At 41.5% G+C, this 22,117-nt stretch overlaps 1 protein-coding gene across 3 annotated transcripts in view; it reads left to right on the forward strand.

The window, feature by feature from the left end:
- DOCK8 (dedicator of cytokinesis 8) overlaps positions 1 to 22,117 on the forward strand; it is a 206,393-nt gene that overhangs the window by 83,787 nt on the left and 100,489 nt on the right. For all 3 annotated transcript variants that reach the window (XM_070590602.1, XM_070590603.1, XM_070590604.1), the window contains 7 exons: positions 2,610 to 2,676; positions 5,168 to 5,317; positions 8,860 to 8,940; positions 10,051 to 10,210; positions 12,106 to 12,242; positions 13,842 to 13,935; positions 14,661 to 14,823. In XM_070590602.1, the coding sequence (XP_070446703.1) occupies positions 2,610 to 2,676; positions 5,168 to 5,317; positions 8,860 to 8,940; positions 10,051 to 10,210; positions 12,106 to 12,242; positions 13,842 to 13,935; positions 14,661 to 14,823 (852 nt within the window). The remainder of the gene's footprint in view (positions 1 to 2,609; positions 2,677 to 5,167; positions 5,318 to 8,859; positions 8,941 to 10,050; positions 10,211 to 12,105; positions 12,243 to 13,841; positions 13,936 to 14,660; positions 14,824 to 22,117) is intronic.

Here is a 22,117-nt window from a genome sequence, read left to right on the forward strand (position 1 = left end):
AATAGTAAAAATTTGATGATAATGTTAAAGAAACTCATTTCCCCATTGACACTGACATGCAGAATTCTATTCATATGACTATCGATTTTATCAGTTAGAGAGTTTTTAAAAAATTGTTGAGATCTGTAATGGTCACTGTTTTCTTTTGCGAAATCTTTAAAGCCTCAAGCTTACGGAAAGAATTAGGCTGGTGCAGATGCTGCAAATGTTTGTAGCAGCAAGGAAAAAAAGAGATGACAACAAAGTATTTTTCTGTTTTGTATTTTAAGAGGGGAAATATTTCGATGTAAAACTTAATACCATCTTATGCAAAGTACCCTCGGCTTGAAGGAGTCTTCTTGGTGGTGAAACTTTAGTGTGTGTAAAATTTACCCAGGAAGCTTGTTTTAAATACAGATTTGGGGAGACCTTCCACCACCATTTCACCCAAGAGATTCTGGTTCAATAGATCTCAGGAGGAACAAAGAAAGCTACATTTTGACAAATTCCTCATTTGCTTCAAAAATGCTAGTTTCTAGGGACTAACTTGGAGAAACATTGGAGGAAAAACTCAGGTTCTGTGATCAGAAAGGGCTGGGCTCGAAACCCAAGTGTGCCAGTTCCTAATCTTGTGGGCTTTGGCAAATTACTTTATCTTTCTGAACCTCAAAAATGAGGATAAGGTCTGCATCATTCTATTGTTGTGAAGCATAAAGGAATTGACATGTGTAAAGCATTTATCACAGCACAATTGTATGTGACAAAGATTAATTCTCTTTTGCTTTCTCTCAACCACAGAGAACTTAACACTCAGTACCTACCTAAGTAGATCACAACAATATTCACACAGTTAAATACAGATCAACCATGCCAGGCAGTAGCTGGTGAGCCTAGACATAGTAAAGCCCCTATTAATGTGCTACTACCTAATGATAAAAAGAATAATCATAGAATCCTTGACACTGTTTGTTGTGGCAAAATATACATAACATCAAATTTACCATCTTCACCTTTTTTCAGTGTCTGGTTCAGTGGCATTAAGTACATTCACATTGTCGCGCAACCATCACCACCATCCATCTCCAGAACTCTTTTCATCTTCCCAGACTGGAACTTTGTACCCATTTAATAATTCCCATCCCTCTCTCCTCCTGGTAAGCACCATTCTGCTTTCTGTTCCCGTGAATGTGACTACTCTGAGTGCGTCATAGAAGTGGAATCACACAAGACTTGTCCTTTTGTAACTGGTTTCATTTAGCGTAATGTCGTCCAGGGTCATCTATGTTGCAGCTTGTGTCAGAATTTCCTTCCTTTTGAAGGCTGAATAATATTCCATTGTATGCATATACCACATTCTGTTTATCCGTTCCTCCTTCCATGGACACTTGGGTTCCTTCTACCTTTTGGCTATTTTGGATAATGCTATTCTTGACATTGTTTTTAAAGTACAGTCACACACATTATCTTTCACGGTCCTTGCAACAGTCCTGGGAAATGGGAGGAGCAGATGTCTTTTCCTCATTTTACAGATAAATAAATGGAACTGGGAAAGGTGAAAAACCTAATTAGGATCCCAATTAGCAGGCGGTGGGAGAGGGACCAAAGCCCTGTGCTCTGTGAGTCGGCCATCATTCTCAACTGGCTCATTTCCAAAGATGCCATTTGACCAAGTGACTCTTGTCTGTGCTTACCTCTGCCTAAATATTCTTCTGAAAAGGTCTTCTTTTTAGACAAAGCTATCCAATGATAAGATCATCCTCTCACACACACCTTGAAACAAAATTCCGCCTAGTTTGCATGACTTCTGTGGGAACAGTGGTCCAGGGCCTGATTACTGGTGCTCTCAGCTGGCAGTGTCCAAGGTCATGGCAACTGTTAAGCAGAGAAACTTGGAAGGTGCACATCTGTGTTTCAAGTGCTCCTGTAACATGTGGCAGGATTATGCTTTGGGGATGCGTTCTCTTCAGACCCACCATTTCAAGGGAGAGGAGCAATTAGGGCTAACAAGAGGGCTCCTCTTTCAGGCTCTCCTTGGCTCCACCCACTTCAGTGTTTATCGACAGTGCTCAGTCCCCTGCCCCGCCTTCAACTCAGCACGTCCCCCTGGCAGGGGAGTTAGAGAGGGCCAGACATTTGCCCATGTCACAACCCAACTTTCCTCTGATGGTCCCAATGAATTCTAAGGAAAAGCAACTGAACTTTTTTTTCACTAGCTGGAAAGTCGCATCCCTTAGAATTGAGTAAGAGGGATTCCTATTCCAGCACTAAAACGTAAACTGTAAACAAGACCTTTACCTAAGACAGAGACTCTACCCTCTGAAAACACAGCAGCTGCGGTGATTAGAAGCGCCATGTTGGATCCATTCTACCCTACTCTCTGTTGCAGGGCCGCCAACAAGAGTTTTTTAAGAGAATGTGGCATCCACCATGATCTCAAATGATTAGGAATCTTCATGAATCTCCCATATTTGTCCATTAACATCCTAGTATGATTCTCATATGCATGGAGTTATCCAAATATTTCTGGAAACTATTTACATTTTTAACCAGTTTATAGATCCAAGCACTTCCAGAAAATTCAAAATTACCTCAGTTAAAACCATATAGATTTTTCTCTGTTTCTCCGACAGGTTTGAGATTGAAATTGAGCCTCTCTTTGCCAGCATTGCCCTCTATGATGTCAAAGAAAGGAAAAAGGTAAGAAAGCAAAAAATAACCCATCCCTGAGGGCACACATATTGTTCATGATTCTTTGGGTTCATGTTTTTAAATCTCACCTCTAATGCAGCTAAAACGCTCTCAATTTGAGAGCAAATGACCTTTGATGTGTCTAGTTCTATTGCCTTTGCAGTTTTTGAAGGAATGATCTGGGAACATTAGTCATTTATGTTCTTTGGAGAATCTTTACGGGAAAGGCCTGCTGGAGATGGTGGCCTGGTTGGGATAGAGAGATAAATGAAATAGCCGTGTATGAGATTACACGTCAAACAAAGCGATTTAAGTACATTTTTAACAAGCTCAGATATGCATGTGATGTTTCCTTGGTTTGGGAGTTTTTGGCATTGTGAAATAGCCTCATCGTGAATGGAAGGCGTCTTGTGCAGTAAAAGTCCAAAATTGCCACAGGGTGAAGACTTCACCAACTGTAATGTGCTTTTAATTGAAAAGAACTCAAGGCCCTAAGACTTCTCCATGAGTGTTTTAATGTTTATTTTGTGACTCCTAGAGGAGGGCGAAAACAGCAAAACCAGAGAGGGATGGTTCTGCCCCCCTTTACCCACAGCCATTCAGCGTTTAAGGAAGTGTGTATCTCTTGAGTAAATATTAATAATCACTGAGATTTGCATTAGTTAGGGCAGGTTAACTGCTACAAAAAGAGACCCCAAATTCCATAGTGGTTCTCCAACTTGGGCATGCATCAGAATCCTGGAGGGCCGGGGCCAGCCCTGTGGCGGAGTAGTTAAGTTTGTGCACTCAGCTTCGGTGGCCCAGGGTTTCGCAGGTTTGGATCTAGGCCATGTTGAGTCAGTGTCCCAAATGCCACAACTAGAAGGACCCACAACTAAAACATACAACTAAGTTCTGGGGGGATTTGGGGCAAAAAAGCAGAAAATAAATAAATAAAAAGAAGATTGGCAACAGTTGTTAGCTCAGGTGCCAATCTTGAAAAAAAAAAAAGAGATCCTAGAGGGCTTGTTAAAACACAGGTTGCTGCACCCCACCCCAGAGTTTCTGATTCAGTAAGTCCAGGTTGGGCCTGAGAATGTGCATTTCTAACAGGTTCCCCAGTGGTGCTGAGGCTGCTCATCAGGGGACTACTTTTTTTTTTTAATTTGTCACTTTATTTTTTTTCCTGCTTTTTCTCCCCAAATCCCCCCAGTACATAGTTGTGTATTTTAGTTGTGGGTCCCTCTAGTTGTGGCATGTGGGACGCGGCCTCAGCATGGCCTGACGAGTGGTGCCATGTCAGCGCCCAGGATCCAAACCAGTGAAACCCTGGGCCACCGAAGCCGAGCACGCGAACTTAACTATTCAGCCACAGGGCCGGCCCATGGGGACTACATTTTGAGAACCGCTGGCTGAAAGAAGAAATTTCTGTCTTTGTTTCTTAACAATCCAGGGTGGAGGATACTGGGTCAGCAGTGGTCTGCTCCACTGAGTCATTCAGGAACCTAAGCTGGCAACAGCTCCTCCATCTTTAATATGTGCTCTCCCAATGTCACTCTTGACACTGCCATTGCAGCTCCCAAAAAAGGGAAAAGATGGTGATGGAGGCCACACTTCATTGCTCACAATTCATTGGAAAGAATTTAGTCACATGCCTACTCCTAAGAGCAAGGGAGGCTAGTGAATGTAGCCTCTGCCTGGGCAGGCAGTTTTCAGCTATAGCTCTATGAATGGTGAAGGGGATACCCAGCTATATAGTGGCTCTTAAGCAACACTTCACCAGTGAGCCAAGGACCACTCATCACGTCATGCTTTGGCTCAAAATCTCTAATGAATCCTCACTACCTACAACATTAAAAACAAACTCTTTAGCTTCCATGCCTGCCTTTCTTCAGGATGGCTCTCATCTGCTTTCTTTCCTCCAGAGCCTATGCAAAGTCAAGCTGGATTAATCTCTGTTAACTAAACTACTCTCTCCCTGTACACCGTCGCCCTCCAGCTCTGCCTACCAGAATTTTCTTCCAAGGCCCATCCGTTTCACATTCCTCCTCCGTGAGAAGCATTCCCGATCACACCAACTGGACGTCATCTCTCGCCCTCTGGAATTTCCACAGCATTTTTTTGTATGAGTGTAGTCACTCATATTTTACTCTGACTGTAGATAATGACATATTTGCCTTTTCCTTCATTCTTGATTGTAAACTGAGGGCAGAGGCAACGTCCAGCTCTACTTCCTTGCAGTGCATAGCACGTCACTGATATTCAGGAAATACTGGTGAGTTGATAAAAAATTTAAATGTTTCAAGGAACATCTCTCCAATGGCTCCAAAATATCTAGAGATTGTGACAAAATATGTATCAGATTTTCCAGCAGCCACTAGTCATAAACCACATCTATGATTACACTTATTCCTTTGGCGAAATTTCTTTGTGGTTTTTTTTTTTTAAACTCGTTACTAACAACTGCAGACCATGAGCACAACAGGTCTAACTTATTTTTCATTTTGCTGCTCATTTACAGATCTCAGAAAATTTTCACTGTGACCTGAACTCTGACCAGTTCAAGGGATTTCTGCGTGCTCACACGCCTTCTGTTGCCACGTCAAGTCAAGCGAGATCTGCGGTGTTCTCGGTCACCTACCCGTCCTCAGACATCTACCTGGTAGTCAAGGTAGTTGAACACGACCTCATTTGCACATTCTGGTGCTCCTGTTGTTGCATTATTCCCCGCGCATGTTGGGGGTGAAAGAGATGTCAGAACGCGTCAACGCATCCTCCATGATGTTCACTTCATTTCCTTCTTGACTTACTCCTTTTCCTTTACAAGCAAATTGTGTCAGATACTAGAATGAGTATGGGGTTTGGAGTCATAAAGTCCTAGGTTTGAATCCTGGCTTTGCAACTTGGTGGTTCTATGACTTTGGGCAGTTACCTAACTTTTCTGAGACTTAGTTTCCTCATCCATATAGTGGGGATAACACCGCCCTCAGTGGGCAGTTGTGATTACAGAATAAAGCCTGGCACGTGATAGGCGCCCTTCCTCCTAACCAAGGAAAGTGCCCTCAGCTGTCCAGCTCCGGGAGGCTGCTGTGGAGAAAATCTCGGATAGGGTTTCCTAATGATGTTCGTGTTTTCCCAGAGACCTGTAGTTAAATGTCCCAGAGTCCAGGCTCTGACAGTCTGAGGTGTGGGCTCTAGTCTCCAAGTTTCGCTCTCCCTTTTCATCACCATCTCACAGACTGAGTAGGTCTAGTGAGAGTCAAAATCTGAGGGGCAATTATAAGTAGAAGGACCTTTCATTCTTACAATCTTCACTGTTGTAAGAAAACCAGACTTTCTCTATACACCAAAATGGCTGGTTAGAAGTTAACAACAAACATTGAGTGTTTTACCTACCTGAAGCCAAATAATCAGTCTCGTTGACTCTTTACCCAAAACTGAAAAAAAAAAAAAAAATACAGGTGTTTTGATTTCATGTACACCCGGCATTCCAGGCTTGGAACCTTTTCTAGTCACCACAGTGTTCTAGGTCCATAATCTCATTGATTCCTGCATGATCCCATGGGAGCAGCATATAGATTCCAAAAACCTCAGGCGACTTGGAGGTCACTTAACAAGTGGCAGATGTCTTTCCATTCCAGCTTCCTTTACACCATTTTACAAAGATTCGGAAAGGTCACTATAGCTTGAAGGGAACTTATTTAAGTTTATGGAAAATATAGTTAAAATTCTATTGCTAAAAGACGCATCTATTGTTGTCAAACAATGGGTGTCCTTTTCATTGCGATATTTCTTAGACATATAGAAAAGTCAGCTTAAGGCCCATCTAGCAGCCCTGTGGTTAAACTTAAAATTGGCTGTCAGCCTGGAAAACCAAAGAAGCCAAAACTAGTTCTATACATCCAAATGTTTCTTCAAACTCCACTTCTCAGTGGATGACTTTGTTTTGGCTAACCCATAGTAGTCTGCTAGATATCAGCAGCTACTTGTGGGTTACTGTTTCTTACTAAATATATTCCAGAATTTTCAGATGTGTAAATGGATTCATTTGGCATTAATAAACATTCTCTAAATTGTCTGGATAGAGTTAGAAATTTAAATCTACTCAGTAAGACAGTCCCTAGTCTGCTTCTGATTTATTTTTCTTTAATGCCATAGTTGTCACTTCTTTCCCTCTAAATATATAGTAAATGGTGTTACAATATTTAGCACGTTCAGGCAGATGCCGTTCGATCAAGAGGGGCTTCTTTCTTTCTTAGTTTTATTCTCAAACTGAACACCAGGCTCTTAACTGTATTTTAGGTGGAGTTAGCTAGTTTAGGTACGGCATGTAATATTTGCTTTAAGGGCTAATTTCAGGCTTAAAGGTTTTGTTTCTCAATTGAGGGAGGGAGAGTAAGGATGAGAGTGAATCTGATTTAAAACTTTAAAAATAGACGTTCCAGGCATTGAACCAGCCCCTCCCCAATAGGGCAGAGAGTAGCCTCTTTATCTTAAAAAAATTCCCAGGTAATTCTGATATGCTCCTTTCCCTGCCTGCCATGGCTATGAGGACTCACACTTCCTTTTACTCATAAACCGTGAAAGACCATACAGTGGGCTCTCAGAGTAGCCTGCGGCTCCTTCTCATGAAATACCTGCAGTTTCTCTTATCCAACTTGCTGAAGGAAGTAGTATCTGCTGGTCTGGTCGAATCTGGCCTCTCCTGCTTCCAGGTTCTGGAGAGCCCTCTCCTGTGGGTTCCACACTATACGCTACCAGTGCATTAAGCCATAGCATTCCCATTCCTCGCTTTAGGGTCCTAATTAAAAGGTTCTTTATCTCTATTCAAAGTTCATTTTAAAGACCACGTTTTTGTCTATTGACTTCGTGGAAAAATTAGCTTCCTTCCAATTGCTCTATATGCTTCTGACTATGAGCATCAGGAGAAAAGGACCAGGTTTTTCATGTTCACCACCTTATCTCCCCAGCAGACACCACATGGAAGGCACTCAACAGATGTTTTTTGAATGAATGAATGGTTTTTGAATGAATAAGTGAAGGATTGCTGAATAACAGGAATACCATTCAGTCTCTAGCGCAAGTGTTATGCGTCTGTGTTCCCAACCCGGGATATCTCTCAGGGGGCTCAGCTTTGTCTTCATGCTGTGACAATCGGAAGGGTTTTAAACTTCCTTTGTGAGAAGAGGGACTTCCTGCTTGTAGTCTCCTTGAGACAGATGTCCATTGAGCAACCCCACGCCACTTCCTTTGAAACTCCGGTAAACACCCTCCATCACTACGGTATTTCTGATTTAAATTCTTTGCACCTGATAGAGCCTATTAAGACTGTGTGCCTATTGCAATATGTTGACCCAAATTTATTCTTCAAGGATCACCCCGACTAATGACACAGGCTAATGGGACTTAATCTACTGGTTTTTGTCTTCAACATCTAAGTTAAATTAAATTTTCTTTGAGCAGAGGGTTAGGAAATTTCCAATTTCTGCTTCTCTTTCTCTTAAACATGGTGCCCAGATTTATGGCCAGCCAGATCCTTTACCTGAAGGAAAATGGAAGAAGATGCTTGACAGTAATAGCATTCATTCATATGACCAGCCAGTTAGCAAAGTAAAAAGCTGCCCTAGCTTACTGCTTTCAAGTTCCTTCCCAAGTCTGTTAAGTCAAGAGAAGCAGCCCTAATAGGAAATACAGGGGAGACAATTATAGATAATTTATTCTGTTCATTTATTCATTTTGTGGAAGGTTTTAGTCCCCAACCTGACTTTTACAGTGGCCATATCTCTTTTTTACATTGTAAGCAATAATAAAGAAAATGAGCTTTTCACTTCCTACATATGTCTCATGGGTTTTGTTTTATAAAATAACTTTTATTGCATTTTTTATTGTAGGCATAATACATGTTTATTGTTTAAAAATAGAACACACACATAAGCAATAGGAATAAAATAAAAATAGTACGTAATCCCCCATACAAAGATAACTACTGTTAACATTTGCTGTGTATCTACTATCATCCTTTTAATATGCCTTTTTTAAAAAAATAAAACTGTATAGTACTCTTCAGACTAATTCTTTTAATCAAAAAGCATATATCCTGGGCATCTCCCAATGTCATCAAATGTTTCATAAAACATCATTTTGATGGTTGCATAGATTCCATTATATGGATGTGATTTTTGTGCTTTCTTTTAATGTTACTTTTGTTGGTAGATTGAAAAAGTCCTTCAGCAGGGAGAGATTGGAGACTGCGCAGAACCCTACATGGTTATCAAAGAAAGTGATGGTGGAAAGGTATGATATTTTGAGTATTGCTAAATGATGACACCTTAGAATAAGCAGGTATTTTTTCAGAAGTGTTCCACAAAATAGTACATGAGGTTTAATCCATAATATGTCCCCATATGAGACACTAATAAATTGTATTTTAGAAAAAGAAGAGAAACTGGTCATTGATGATAACTTTTTAAAGAAATAAAGGATTGAACTCAACAAATGATGATGGACACACCAATGTCTAATTACAAAACTTGGCTAGGACAAACCCATATTCCCCTTGTCTTGGTTCTGAGGCTCTGACCCAGCTGGTTGGGAGGGCCACAGCGAACCCACGAAATTGAATAGCACCAGAGCTCTCCTGGCCTTCCTCAACAGCATGGGCCACTGTCCTTTCTGGTATGGATATTTGGATATTCGCTGAGATGACTGTATGTCATAAATTCATCAATACAACATAGGTATTAAGCCTATGAAAAGGACGTCTTTTCTCAGCCCACATGCAAAGGTTTCCAATATGATTTTTAAAACATGGCCTTTCTGGAATAAGACTTGCCTAATCAGCATCATACTACGAGACTCATAAGTTTCAAATAAGATTTATTGAACTTGGGACTTTGGGTGTTTTTCAAATCTACCTTTTATTCTGAACTTAGAAAGAACACCTTGGGAGTGTTAACAGGCTAATAAGGAAGCTGTTAGGAAGCTTTATAGATCTTTCTGGAGTCTTCCAAGGCAAGTTTTGAAAAACAGGCTCTCTTGGGAGCTTGGTAGATGATATGCAAAACTTTTCATCCTAAGATTCTCTCATGTCAATCCAAGTCTTGTAGCTAGCCCTAAAAGAGGCGTTTGTTGGTTAGCTGATATAATGAGCCTTGAACCTTTTTTCTCAGCTGAAGGTGTATTTAATAATTGAATGTAGCCTTTCTTCAAACTTCTCCTTTTCTAATGTGTATGTCCTGATCAGCTAGACCTCTGGCCCAAGTTGTGTCGTTTTTCTGCCTAGTCCCTCTTTTTAGTCAGTAGGTGGGGATTTTGAGATGGCTGTCATATCTATGGCAGAGGCAGTTGGCTTGGTGCTGGTGCCATATTGTTTGTTTCTGCTTGTGTCTTTCCATTCTCCTCTAGAGTAAAGAGAAGATTGAAAAACTAAAGCTTCAAGCTGAATCTTTCTGCCAACGCTTGGGGAAATACCGGATGCCCTTTGCCTGGGCTCCCATAAGCTTAACAAGCTTCTTCAATGTCTCTACCCTGGAGAGGGAGGTAACCGATGTGGACTCCATGGTTGGTAAGATTTTCAACTGCAGTGGGAAGGGGAGGGCTCCCCAGAGTTCCAACTCTGAGGTCAACTGCTTATTAGTGGGGCTGGAGGTCCAGTAAGGTGTTGGGGTGGGAAGGAAGAGGGAGATAAATAGGATGAAACACGATTATGACTGGATTCCAAATGCTTGACTGTACGGTAATCCCCGAAACAGTTATGAATGTTTGTGGAGCTTAAATATACTCTTACAGTAAATTTTTAGTTGGGATTTTATGGACAGTTTGACGCTTTAAAAAATTAATTTTCAATAGCCACCTCCTCTTAAAAGTAAAATTCTTGAAAATAACAAGAAAATGTAATAACCATCTATAGTGTGTTAAACGAAAGCACCGTGGTTGGCTCCTGACCACAGTTGGCTCCTCAGCATAAGAAGAGCCAGTGTCACGAGGGCTTCAAAAAGCAAAACTCAGGTTCCCCAGCAAAATTTCCAGTCCCTTAAAGTTTATTTTGCCAAGTGCTATGAAAAAGTAGATGCCAAAAGAATATCTAGTTACTGTTCCAATTTATTCAGCATATTTCTCTTTTTCGTCACCTCACCCTTGATCTGAATCATTAATTTTCTAAACAGTCTGGGTATGGAACTGTTCAGGAGAGTTACTGAGGTTTCAAGTCGACCCACCCCCACCTGTGGCAGAGTTTCTATTTTCCTAAATGTCTTTGGATCCAGCAAATATTTGTCTACAGTCACATTTTCTCGTGACATTTCTCGTGCATTCCTTAGCTCTGCCACTTCTGAAATGTTGCCTTTAGCAGAGGAGTGGACGAAAGGGTATTTTGTTATTGCCGCTGCTATTCTTGAGTTACTGTTGTGTAATTACCAGTCAGAACTCCTAGGTTATTTCTGATTTACCTCACTTTAGTGCATCCTGACCTTCACACCACAGTGTTTTTTTTTTTTAAATGCCAACTGTTATGTAGACTCGGGTAGCCTTGTTTGAAAGAGTTATGCATAGAGCTTAGAGGACATCATAAAGGCATAGGGTTTGCTGGGGCCTCCGAAATCTTTGTGTCAAAGATAATTAACCTGACTACAGAGGCTGACTCTTAAGAAGCAACCAGAAAATGCAGTGTATTATACTGAGGCAGAATGGCAAGTTTAGGTAGGCAATGGTAATGAGAAGTTCCAATTCAGCATCATAGCAAGAATTAAGGATAAAAGAATATTCAGAGTTGCCAATATTACAGTTCTAAACAATTTGACCATTCACAACAGAACCCCTGAGTTTTGCAGTGTAAAAGCAAACAAGATCCCCACCTAAATCTCCAAAAAGGGTAAGAAACAATCAAGCAGAGCGTCAGGGTCCCCGTCCGGATTTGAGTGTGACTCAGGTTTCCCTTTAGGCAAGTCAGCGAAGGCAGAAGCTCGGTTCTGCAGCGTGGTCCATACAGAAAGAGCAGGAGAAAGCTCAGATTCAGAATATACTCCGGCTGACCCCTAGTGTGTTTGGGTCCCAATCCCAAATGCCTTCAGGGGCATTTGAGTGCTTGCCTCTCCCGATGGAACGCAGATGTAAAAATAAAACAAAAGCAAACACTGTTGACTAAATAGAGCTTATCTGCAGACCCTGTTCTGGCTGCACTTCTGGACTCCTGCTGGGTGGCATCTGGCCCACCCTGACCTCTATGTGGGAGGGGACTACTGCTGTTCATGGCCTGTCCACTCCAGTCAGAGAAGGATTAGGGGCTCCAACAGGGGGACTAAGAGAGATAGGACCAGCGGAGGGAAATTTTTATTTAAAACAAGGATGGCCATGTTCAATGTTCTTGCTCAGTGACTTTAAATACACATATGGTAAAGTTAATAACCGCTGCGTATTCAAACAGAAAGGCGTACATCAGAATGACAGTTGTTTTCCTTAAAGGGAGAAGCACTGTGGGTGAGCGGAGAACTTTGTCTCAGTCTAGAAGGCTTTCTGAAAGAGCCCTCTCCTTGGAGGAAAATGGGGTTGGCTCCAACTTGAAGACCACCCCCATAACCGTTAGCAGCTTTTTCAAACAGGTATCTCTCCACACTGCAGGGTGTCTGGATTCGTCCCCATGATGGCATAGGTGTTGGAGCCCAAAGGGGGCATTGACGTAGTGATTAAGAGAACAAGTTAATTAACCTCACCAAGCCTCAATTTCATTATCTGCAAAACAGGGATGGTGGTGCTTGCAGTTGGGAGGGTGAGATGACATGAGGCATATGCAGCTCTTCTAAGAGTGCCTGCGATACAGCAAGTGCTAAATGAGTGTTAGCTTTCTCAATTGAGAGAAGGATCTGTTCCCATTAATACAAACTACCCTATTTGAACTATCACAGTCAATTCACTTATTAGGCTAAGGAAACAGTCTGGCTGAAACACTGTTTCCCCCTTGATCTCAAGGTTTCCTGGCCTGGCTGTTGTCCTTCTCGCCTCTCTTCCATGGGCAGGCTTTCCCGGGCTGCCCACTTGCTCATAGAGGGCAACCATTGCAGATGGCGCTCTTTGTTAGCTCAGTGAACATTGAGGCCTTAAAAAACAGACTTTCCTAGAGTAATCAAATTCATGGGACAGAAAGTACAATGACAGAGAGTGAGGTGATGGTTGCCAGGGGCTGGAGGAAGTGGGGAATGGGGCGTTGTTATTTAATGGGTGCAGAGTTTCGGTTTTGTAAGATGAAAGAGTTCTGGAGATCGGTTGCACAACAATGTAAAGTACTTAACACTGTTGAACTGTGCACTAAGGAATAGTTAAGACGGTAAAGTTTATATTATGGGTGTTTTACTACCAAAAAAACCAACCAAACAAACTTGACTTAGACTTGGTTTGATTCTGTTTTAGAAAATTTTCCATAGCTCACATAGTCTTCGTGGGGCATTTCAAGGGGTTATGTTAACAAACCAAACGCAGAAGGGATGCTGAGGGTCTGTGCACCACGCCACATAATAGAACTAGCATGGGACAGGAAGGATTTCTGTTTGGGATGCCCCCCTTCTGATTGTATTACCTTCAGGGGTAAAGTGCTTGACTTAATGAAGTCTGAGTTTTCTCATCTGTGCTTGGGAATAAAACATACTTATCTACCTATCCCCTTACCAGGCTGTTGCAAGGATGAGAGCTCTCGCCCACGTATTCCTTGGCAGAGCGCCTGTCCCATGACAGCACATGGAGGGTGGTATTTATGCTTAGCCTTCTTAGTGAAGACAAATGTGAAGAAAATGAGGATAGGAAAAAGAGAGAAAGAGGCTTTCTCCATCTTCAAATCTTTGAAGAAGGAAGTAAACTTATTCTGTATTATTCCAGGGAGTCAAATAAGCATCCGGTGGGTTTAAATTATAGGAGAAGAAGCTCTTGGCCTAGACCTCTAGCGGTAGAACAGGCTTCCTTAGCATGCAGTGGACGCCCCATCCCCAGAAGGATTGATGAGTGGCTGAGTGACAGTGAGTCAGGAGTGGTAGAGAAGGAATATTTGACAAGAGGTTGAACTAAATGATTCCAGAGTTACCTAAAATCCTAATTTCTATGAAAGGCATGCTAGAATAAAACTTAAAGATAAAAATCTTCCAAGAAATTGTTGGTCCGCACCCCAGGGGTCAATGGTGCTTCTACACTAACCCTGACTGTTTTCTCGGCAGGAGGGAGATCGCCTTAGTGATGAAGATTTATTCAAGTTTTTAGCTGACTACAAAAGATCTTCATCCTTACAGAGAAGAGTCAAGTCAATTCCAGGTGTGAATGGCTTGTCTTTATCCTCTTAAGCTGTGCCAAAACCATGTCTGATTAGACACGTTATCTAATGTTACACTTTATAAAACCAGGTTTATCAAGTGAAATGTGGGATTTTTATATCAGGAGTTGAGAGTTTGAATTGGTCTACTTTTTTTGAAAATCTATTAATATTTTCTATTTCAATTAAAGGATTGATTCTGTAAGTAAACATCATGCGTTAGGTCTAGTTTCTCAAATAATCAGATAATTGTTTGAACAGAGAAGCCTCTTTTATCAAGTAAAATACAGAACTCTTAGTGTACAAAGAATAGTGACAGTGAGATGCTTTGGTAGAAGATAAAGGCACCTTATCCTCAGTTTTAACAGCCCCTGTTGTGCTTTCACAGCACCCTGGGGTAGCAGGGAACCCAGTTTGAAAACCACCAATAGCTACTTAACTATGTACTATTATAGTGTGGTAGTTCTAGAAGGGACTTTAAAGATCCTCTAATGTATTTCTACTCATTGTACAAGTTCTTGCTTTTCAATTTTGAGAAACTACATCTCAAAAGTTGGCATGACTTGCTTTTTCTCCACCTATTGGAAATTAGCTGGGAATTCTAAAACTCTTACACTCCCACAACTTAGCCTTATTTTCATCAAAGAAATACAGTACAACAATCTTTCTTGATTCCCTTGTAACATGACAATGTCTTTACTAAAACAGTCCTATTTTCTCTCTTTAGGCTTGCTCAGACTGGAGATTTCTCCAGCTCCAGAGACAGTCAGCTGTTGTTTGACTCCTGAAATGCTACCAGTGAGACCCTTTCCTGAAAACCGGACACGTCCACACAAAGAGATTTTGGAATTTCCAGTCCGGGAGGTATATGTCCCTCACACTGTGTACAGGTGAGAAACAAAGGCTCTTGGAAAACCATTGAACCCACATTTAGAGTTTCGTTTGGGTAATGCTTTCATCATCCTTCAACGTATCTTCCTACGTCTGTGGGAAAATGAAATACGATGTTTGCATACCTATAGATAATTGCTAGATTTCTTTCTACAATGGTTTACCTAATTTTCGTTAACAAGAAAGTATTACTTCAGTTATAATTGGAACTTAGGAATATGGTGGGCGTATTCCTTCCAGAAATAAAAAAATCCTCCTAGGCATTACCTTAGTTTTCCTATGTACAAGAAGGACGTATTAGGGAAAGAGCAATATAACCAAAAATGTTCTCAGTGTCTAAAAGACCTGTTTTTAGTTCAAGGCCAGCTCTAGCCAATAGAATTTACAGAAATGATAGAAATGTTCTATATGTGTGCTGCCCAACACAATAGCCACTAGCCACATGTGGCTATTCAGTGTTTGAAATGTAGCTAGTACAATGGAGGAACTGAAGTTTTAATTTTATTTAACTTTAATTAATTTTAATTTAAATTCAAATAGTTAAAAGTGGCTGGTGGCTACCAAATTGGACAGCAAGGAGCTAGCCCATGAAGGCCTAAAAGGTTAGGCCTCCCCAGTTTCTCGGAGGCCCTTCATGTGGGGGCTGGGAGGGAGCTGGTCACCATGCATCTGCCAAAGGCATTGCTACTCACATACTTGTAGTTTTTATTTTGAAAAGATTTTTTTAAGTGAAGAGATGAATGCTATAACAAACACCTTTCTCCATCTAGAAGTTACATTTTGTTGTTTATTATATCTATATATATTTACACACACTCAATCACAATACATACACAATTTTATACACACACACCTGTAATCATACTGATTAAGTTGAAGTCTCCTTTATCCTCAGTCTCCAGGCACAGACTTCTACCTTGCCTCGCAAACATCACTGTTGTCATGAACTTACGTGTGTCCTTCCTTCCATTTTCTCTGGTTTTACACATACACACGCACACACACTCATATGTATATACGTATCTGAGAACACTTAATACTATTATTTTTATATATTTAAAATGTACATAAATGGCTTCACATTCTTTGTGTTATCCAGCACTTTTCAACTAACAGTATGATTTTTTTCTTTTTTGAGTATGACGTGGACTCGTGCATTTTATTGATTCAATGTGTTACATTCAGTTACAGTCATTATCCTTTTTAATGACTCAGGTTTTCACAAATTTAACCAATGGGAATTTCTTAACAGTATATATTTTAGAAATATTAATATTGATTTATAGAGAGCTTTGTCATTCTTTTTAATTGCTGTATAATATTCCTTTGTGTGAAGAGGCCGTGTTTTATTTATTTCCTATTTTTCTATTGATAGACATTTGTTTTTTCCAATTTTGAGCTATTACAAACACTGTCCAGTGAGAATTTTTGTCTTGTCTCTCTGTGCACATGTGTGAAAGTTTTCCTAAGGAATATGCCTAAAAGTGAAATTACTGCGTCACACATAATACAGATTTTCAGATTTATTCATACTGCCACTTGTTTCCAAAATTGTACCGGTTTGCAATGCTTCCAGCAGTATAAGAGAGTTCTGATTCCCCCAGATCTTCACTCAGTGCTTTCCAGTATGATGTATGTGTATGGGGGACTGAAATGCAAAGAATTTCAGAACTCACCTAATCCTAGCACCGCCACCCCCACTTTTCCAGATGCACAACATTGAGACCCAGACAGGATAAGTGAGTGGTTCATTGAGGTCAAAAGTTACTGTAAGATAACAACAAAAAAACAAACAACCCGATCAAAAAATGGGCAGAGGACATGAACAGACATTTCTCAAAAGAAGATATGAATATGGCCAATAGACACATGAAAAGATGTTCATCATTGCTAATCATCAGGGAAATGCAAATCAAAACTACACTAAGATATCACCTTACACCCGTTAGATTGGCAAAAACATCCGAAACCAAGAGCAACAAATGTTGGAGAGGTTGTGGAGAAAAAGGAACCCTCAAACACTGTTGGTGGGAATGCAAACTGGTACAGCCACTATGGAAAACAGTATGGAGATTTCTCAAAAAGTTAAAAATAGAAATACCCTATGACCCAGCCATCCCATTACTAGGCATCTATCCTAAGAACCTGAAATCAGAAATCCCAAGAGTCCCTTGCACCCCTATGTTCATCGCAGCATTATTTACAATAGCCAAGACGTGGAACCAACCTACATGCCCAGAAACTGATGATTGGATAAAGAAGATGTGGTATATATACACAATGGAATACTACTCAGCCATAAAAAAAGACAAAATTGGCCCATTCGCAGCAACGTGGATGGACCTCGAGGGTATTATGTTAAGCGAAATAAGCCAGTCAGAGAAAGACGAACTCTATATGACTCCACTCATAGGTGGAAGTTAGTGTATTGACAAGGAGATCTGATCGGTGGTTACCAGGGAAAAGGGGGGGTGGGGGGAGGGCACAAAGGGGGAAGTGGGGTACCCACAACATGACTAACAAAAATGTACAACTGAAATCTCATAAGGTTGTAATCTATCATAACATTAATTAAAAAAAAAAGTTACTGTAAGAAATACAGACAACCATCTGCACAGTTAGAAATGGACCTCTTCCTTCCAATATTGGCGAAGTACACATGCATTTCCCTCATTTAATCCTTTCTGAAACAGCTCTTGGTTTTCCATTCTCATTCCTTAAGTACAAACTCAGCCCAAGTCCCCCTCCTAGATAGATAAGCATTCCAAGGGGGTAGTAGTTTCAGTTCTCCATTCCCTAAAGGGAGATGAAGGCATGATAACGTTTGCTTACGGATGCTGTGTTTGTATCTTTTTAGAAACCCTATCCTATAATTGGGAAAAAAAAAAATGCTTGTGGCATTGGGATAAACTTGCCCCAAATGAATTCTATAGTTATTCAACTTCCCTTCAGCATTTAATCACCCATGGGAGGCGTTTACAACTCTCTGTACTCCTTGCTGCAAACATTATCCCTTAATTACATCACAGCAGGACTCAGAATGCATTAGTGCACGAATGATTCAGAAACGGAGGAGTGCTAAGGAGGACAAGTCTGGACGGATTACTATGGACCCAACTTGGCATCATGAAAAATAGTCCCACAAGTGCAAAGTCAATATTCTTTAGCTCTACTGTACACTGTAGAAATGCCAAGGCCATCCCATTAAAAACCAGGTCTCTACTCTTAGCATGATAGGATCAAACGCTTCCCTCCAGTTTGGTTCTAGCATCCTTTCTTGGCACCCAGGCCACCATATTTTATAGCTCATTTAAGGAAGGAGGGTTATAGTGAACTTGGTTCAGAATTTTACTTTGTGAAAACATCAAGGAACTTAGGGAGAGAAACTTAGGGAGCATCTTGTCTGAATCTCTTGTGCTGTTGTTAAATTTTTAGTATTTCTTCTCTAGTCCTTGTGTGCTTTATAGTGGTTTTGATTAGGTTGGTCTTGACAGTAACCCAATCCTAGACTAATTCTCCTCTTTCCTACACCTCCACTCCCATTTCACAAAATGGAAATGGAAGGGGCCAGCCCGGTGGCACAGCGGTTAAGTTCACGCATCCCGCTTTGGTGGTTCGGATCCCAGGCACGGACGTCCATACTGCTCATCAAGCCACACTGTGGCAGGCGTACCACATATAAAATAGAGGAAGGTGGACACGGGTATCAGCTCAGGGCCAATCTTCCTCAGCAAAAAGAGGAGGATTGGCAGCAGATGTTAGCTCAGATCTAATCTTCCTGAAAAAAAAAATGGAAATGGAAGACTCAAGTCAAGTGTGAACCCCAGATCAAATTGATAAGTTGACTGAATTTGCCTTTGGTGACCTAATCTTTTCATTTCTGTCAGTTTTCCCCTTTTTGTTTCTTGCCATCTCCCCCTACCTGAAAACACTTGTAACCTCCTGGCTTTTCTACATGCTCCCCCACCCCACCCTGCAAGTCAAAGCCGCTATCCAAGCAGAGATCCCTAAACTTGCTTACATTATGGAATCAATAACAGGTGTGGGCTGAAGTCTTCTCTCTCCCAAGAGGATTGTTATTTCAGTAGAGACAGCAATTCCTGCTTCTTTTAGGAAAGTTTTCTCTGATTTAGTTGAATCCGGGATGTCATTCTAAGGGATTGGCATGGGAGTAACTTTCCCTGTTGACACTGCCATTTCCACGGCTCCAATCCTGGTCACAGCTGTATCCCTTTAAGGAAATCAAACTAATGAAAATTAAGATTTACAGAGCAGATAAATTCGGGGATAATTGTCTTATAGAGGATTCCCTTCATGAATTTGAAATACGACATGAAATTTTAATCTACCCGGAACTTGTGGAGAATACACCTGTTGGGCCAAGCAAGGAATGCCTGCAGTGACAAAGCTAGGATTCGAATTTCAAATTTGTGTCCTTTTAATATAAACAGCAGAGCTCCCGTGGGTGGAGGGAACTATTACACTGGTCTAATAGCGGATGTTATCTGGCCTTGAGTGTGAGTGGTGGCCAGAGTCACACACTGCAGGATTTTAACATGGGCGAGGCTTCAATTTAACACCGTATGAGTAGAACTCAGCCTCCTTTTGCCTCTCCTAAAGGAGCATCTGCCATGGTGCCTCAAATAAAATAGCTTGGGATATGCCGAAATTGCCTTCCTGCCCTCCGTCTCCCCATCCTCCCACCTCTTCAAGTGACTCCTTCGATCGTTCTGCCCCTCCGGGCGCCCTCAGTCAGGTCTGCCAGCTTGTACCTCAAGGGGCACCGTTCACCTTGCATTCTCTGTGGATGCTGTCCTGGTGCCTCTGCCTTATTCAAATTTCTTTAAGGAACAATCTGGATCAGTGACAGGGGTGCTGCGCCAGACTCCGGAAGTGTCCCCGTGAGCCAACGAGGGTTGGTCATTCATAAAAGAAACACTCAGAGGAAAGAAATGAACTTCTAGAGCCTGAAGTGCTCATTCCAGGAATGACCAGCATCCTCCAAACACCCCCGCACTGCCACGTGGCCACGTGCAGCCTCTGTGGGTTAGAGGCATGGAGTCAGACAAATGTTCCCAGAAGCAGACCCAGGCCAGAACTTTTTCAAAATCACAAGCAGTAGGACAATAATTCTGAAAGCAGAGCAGAACAGCTGGAAAAATTAGGTTGATAAAGAGGATTATCCAAATCTGAGTTTGGCATTCCTTTCTCCGTGCCCAGATTAAGAAAATACTCGTTGTTAGCCCAGGAGCACATTTGAACCAACTCCTGGCTTATTTTCCACACGGCCCAGTGGTTGGTAATGGAGACGCCAGCTGCCTTCTGGTGGCAGGCAGAATGAAAACAGCACCGGCTGGGGCCAAAACCCAGGGAGACCTTTGAGGGCATTTTATCCTGTGGCTGTTAAGGGGGTTGTGCGGAGATCACAGGCGCTGAGGTTGTAATGAGCTTGTTAAGCTCCTCGCCATCCCCTTAACTGGTGATTACATTAGAGAAAGCCACATAAAGTGCGTTTTCATCTCTCATCCCAGCCCCCGAGAGCCGCTGAGGTCTTTTTATCCAATTATCAGACTCGCCGTGGAGGACCGTGCTTGCCGAGAACAAGCATATCAGTTAGAACATGATTTCTTTGATGGATAATTAGCTGTTTTCAGGCCTCCTCCTATTTAGCCGAATGTTCTCAGACCAGAAGTCTGCATTCTCAAAGCTCGCCTGGTATCTGGTCTAACAGGGAGGTGCCTCCCATATCGCAGTGGAGTTTTGAGGAATACTACCAGACTTGCATCCTACGGGGCAAAAAGAACGGCATAGGATAAATGTGCGAGCTCATCTTGAGTAGCTGTCGGGAAGTTATAATTTAGTGAGTAGGATTTGTAAGGAAAGGAATAAACCAGAAATAAGTCTGAACAAGGTGGTTAGGAAGGTATCCTTGAGAGGGACCTAATTTGGTCCAAGGAGATGGACTCCCACTGTAATCCTGGTTGGCTCTATGTCCAGACTGGATCGTCTCAGTGCTGGGGTGGGAGTAGGGTGTGGTTGTGCATCGGAGTCCATTGTGGAGCTTTATAAATGTACAAGTGCCCAGCCCCACCTGGAGGCTCCCATTCAGGAGGTCCGGGGGGTACCTTGGGGGTCTGACACCCTCCTTTAAGAATCAAAGCTTCCCTTCCCTTCCATGGAGTTCCTCGTAATGAGTTCCTCTACTCTGTGGAGTCATGCAAAGGTCCACAGTGACTTAAGCCACTGGAAACTCAAGGGAGACAGCCATGCAGCTTCATCCACCTGCCTTGGGAAGCAGTCCCCGTATATGCTGGGATCTCAGGTGAGATGGATTTGGCAAAGAGCAAGTACTTGTCTATCAAGAATCTGTAACACAACAGGAAACCTCTCCACGTGAGGACAATGTTGTTTATGGCATAATACTCCTCAAATGCTATAAATACTCCAGTGTTATTGCTGGTTAGTGAGTGGTGGTTTATGATGATTGGCCCTGGTCTGTGTTACCATCAAAACAATGTCTTACTTAAATAACTATAACAACAGTAACTCCCTATTCTTATTTCTTTAATTGTTTGAATTTTATTTATTTTGGGATGGATAACCTATTCTAATGGCTCAAAATTTTTGAAGTACAAAAGTGCAGAGTGAGAAGTCTACCACTCCTGACTTCCAGCCATTCAATTCCCCTCCTTGGAGCCAGGCTTTAAAATATGTGTATTATATATATACATGTATTTTTTTATTCATTTATTTATTCCACAAATATTATTGCATGCCTACAATGTGCCAGGTACTTTTCCAGACACTGGAGAAATAATCATGAACAAAACAGATGAAAATCCTGTAAATTTCACAGCTCAGTCCTATTTTTGACAATTAGAGGCAGACATTTTTACCATTTTCTTATGTATCCTGGCAGAAATAAACTATGTACAAGCCAAAACAACCCTGAATTTTACCTTTCCTCATGCAAGTATAGCACCAGCTTCACACTGTTCTGCACCTTGATTTCTTGTTGAACACTCGGTTGTGGAGAGCACTTCTGTATTATACAGACAACTGCCTCGTGCTTTTGAATCTCATTATGTATCATGATTTATTTAACACCATACTGACGAGCATGTAAGATGCTGCCAATCTTTTGATATTACAAATCATGTTATGCTGAAAAATCTCAGGTAACCTGTTACACATGTGCAGGCATATTTATTGGATAAATTCCTGCTTTTCACCTTTTAAAGGAATGTTTAAAGAACTCTGTCTTAAGTCTAAGCCAGCCTTGAAACCCAGTCC

This window comes from Equus przewalskii, chromosome 22 (assembly GCF_037783145.1).
Source record: "Equus przewalskii isolate Varuska chromosome 22, EquPr2, whole genome shotgun sequence".
NCBI lineage: Eukaryota > Metazoa > Chordata > Mammalia > Perissodactyla > Equidae > Equus > Equus przewalskii.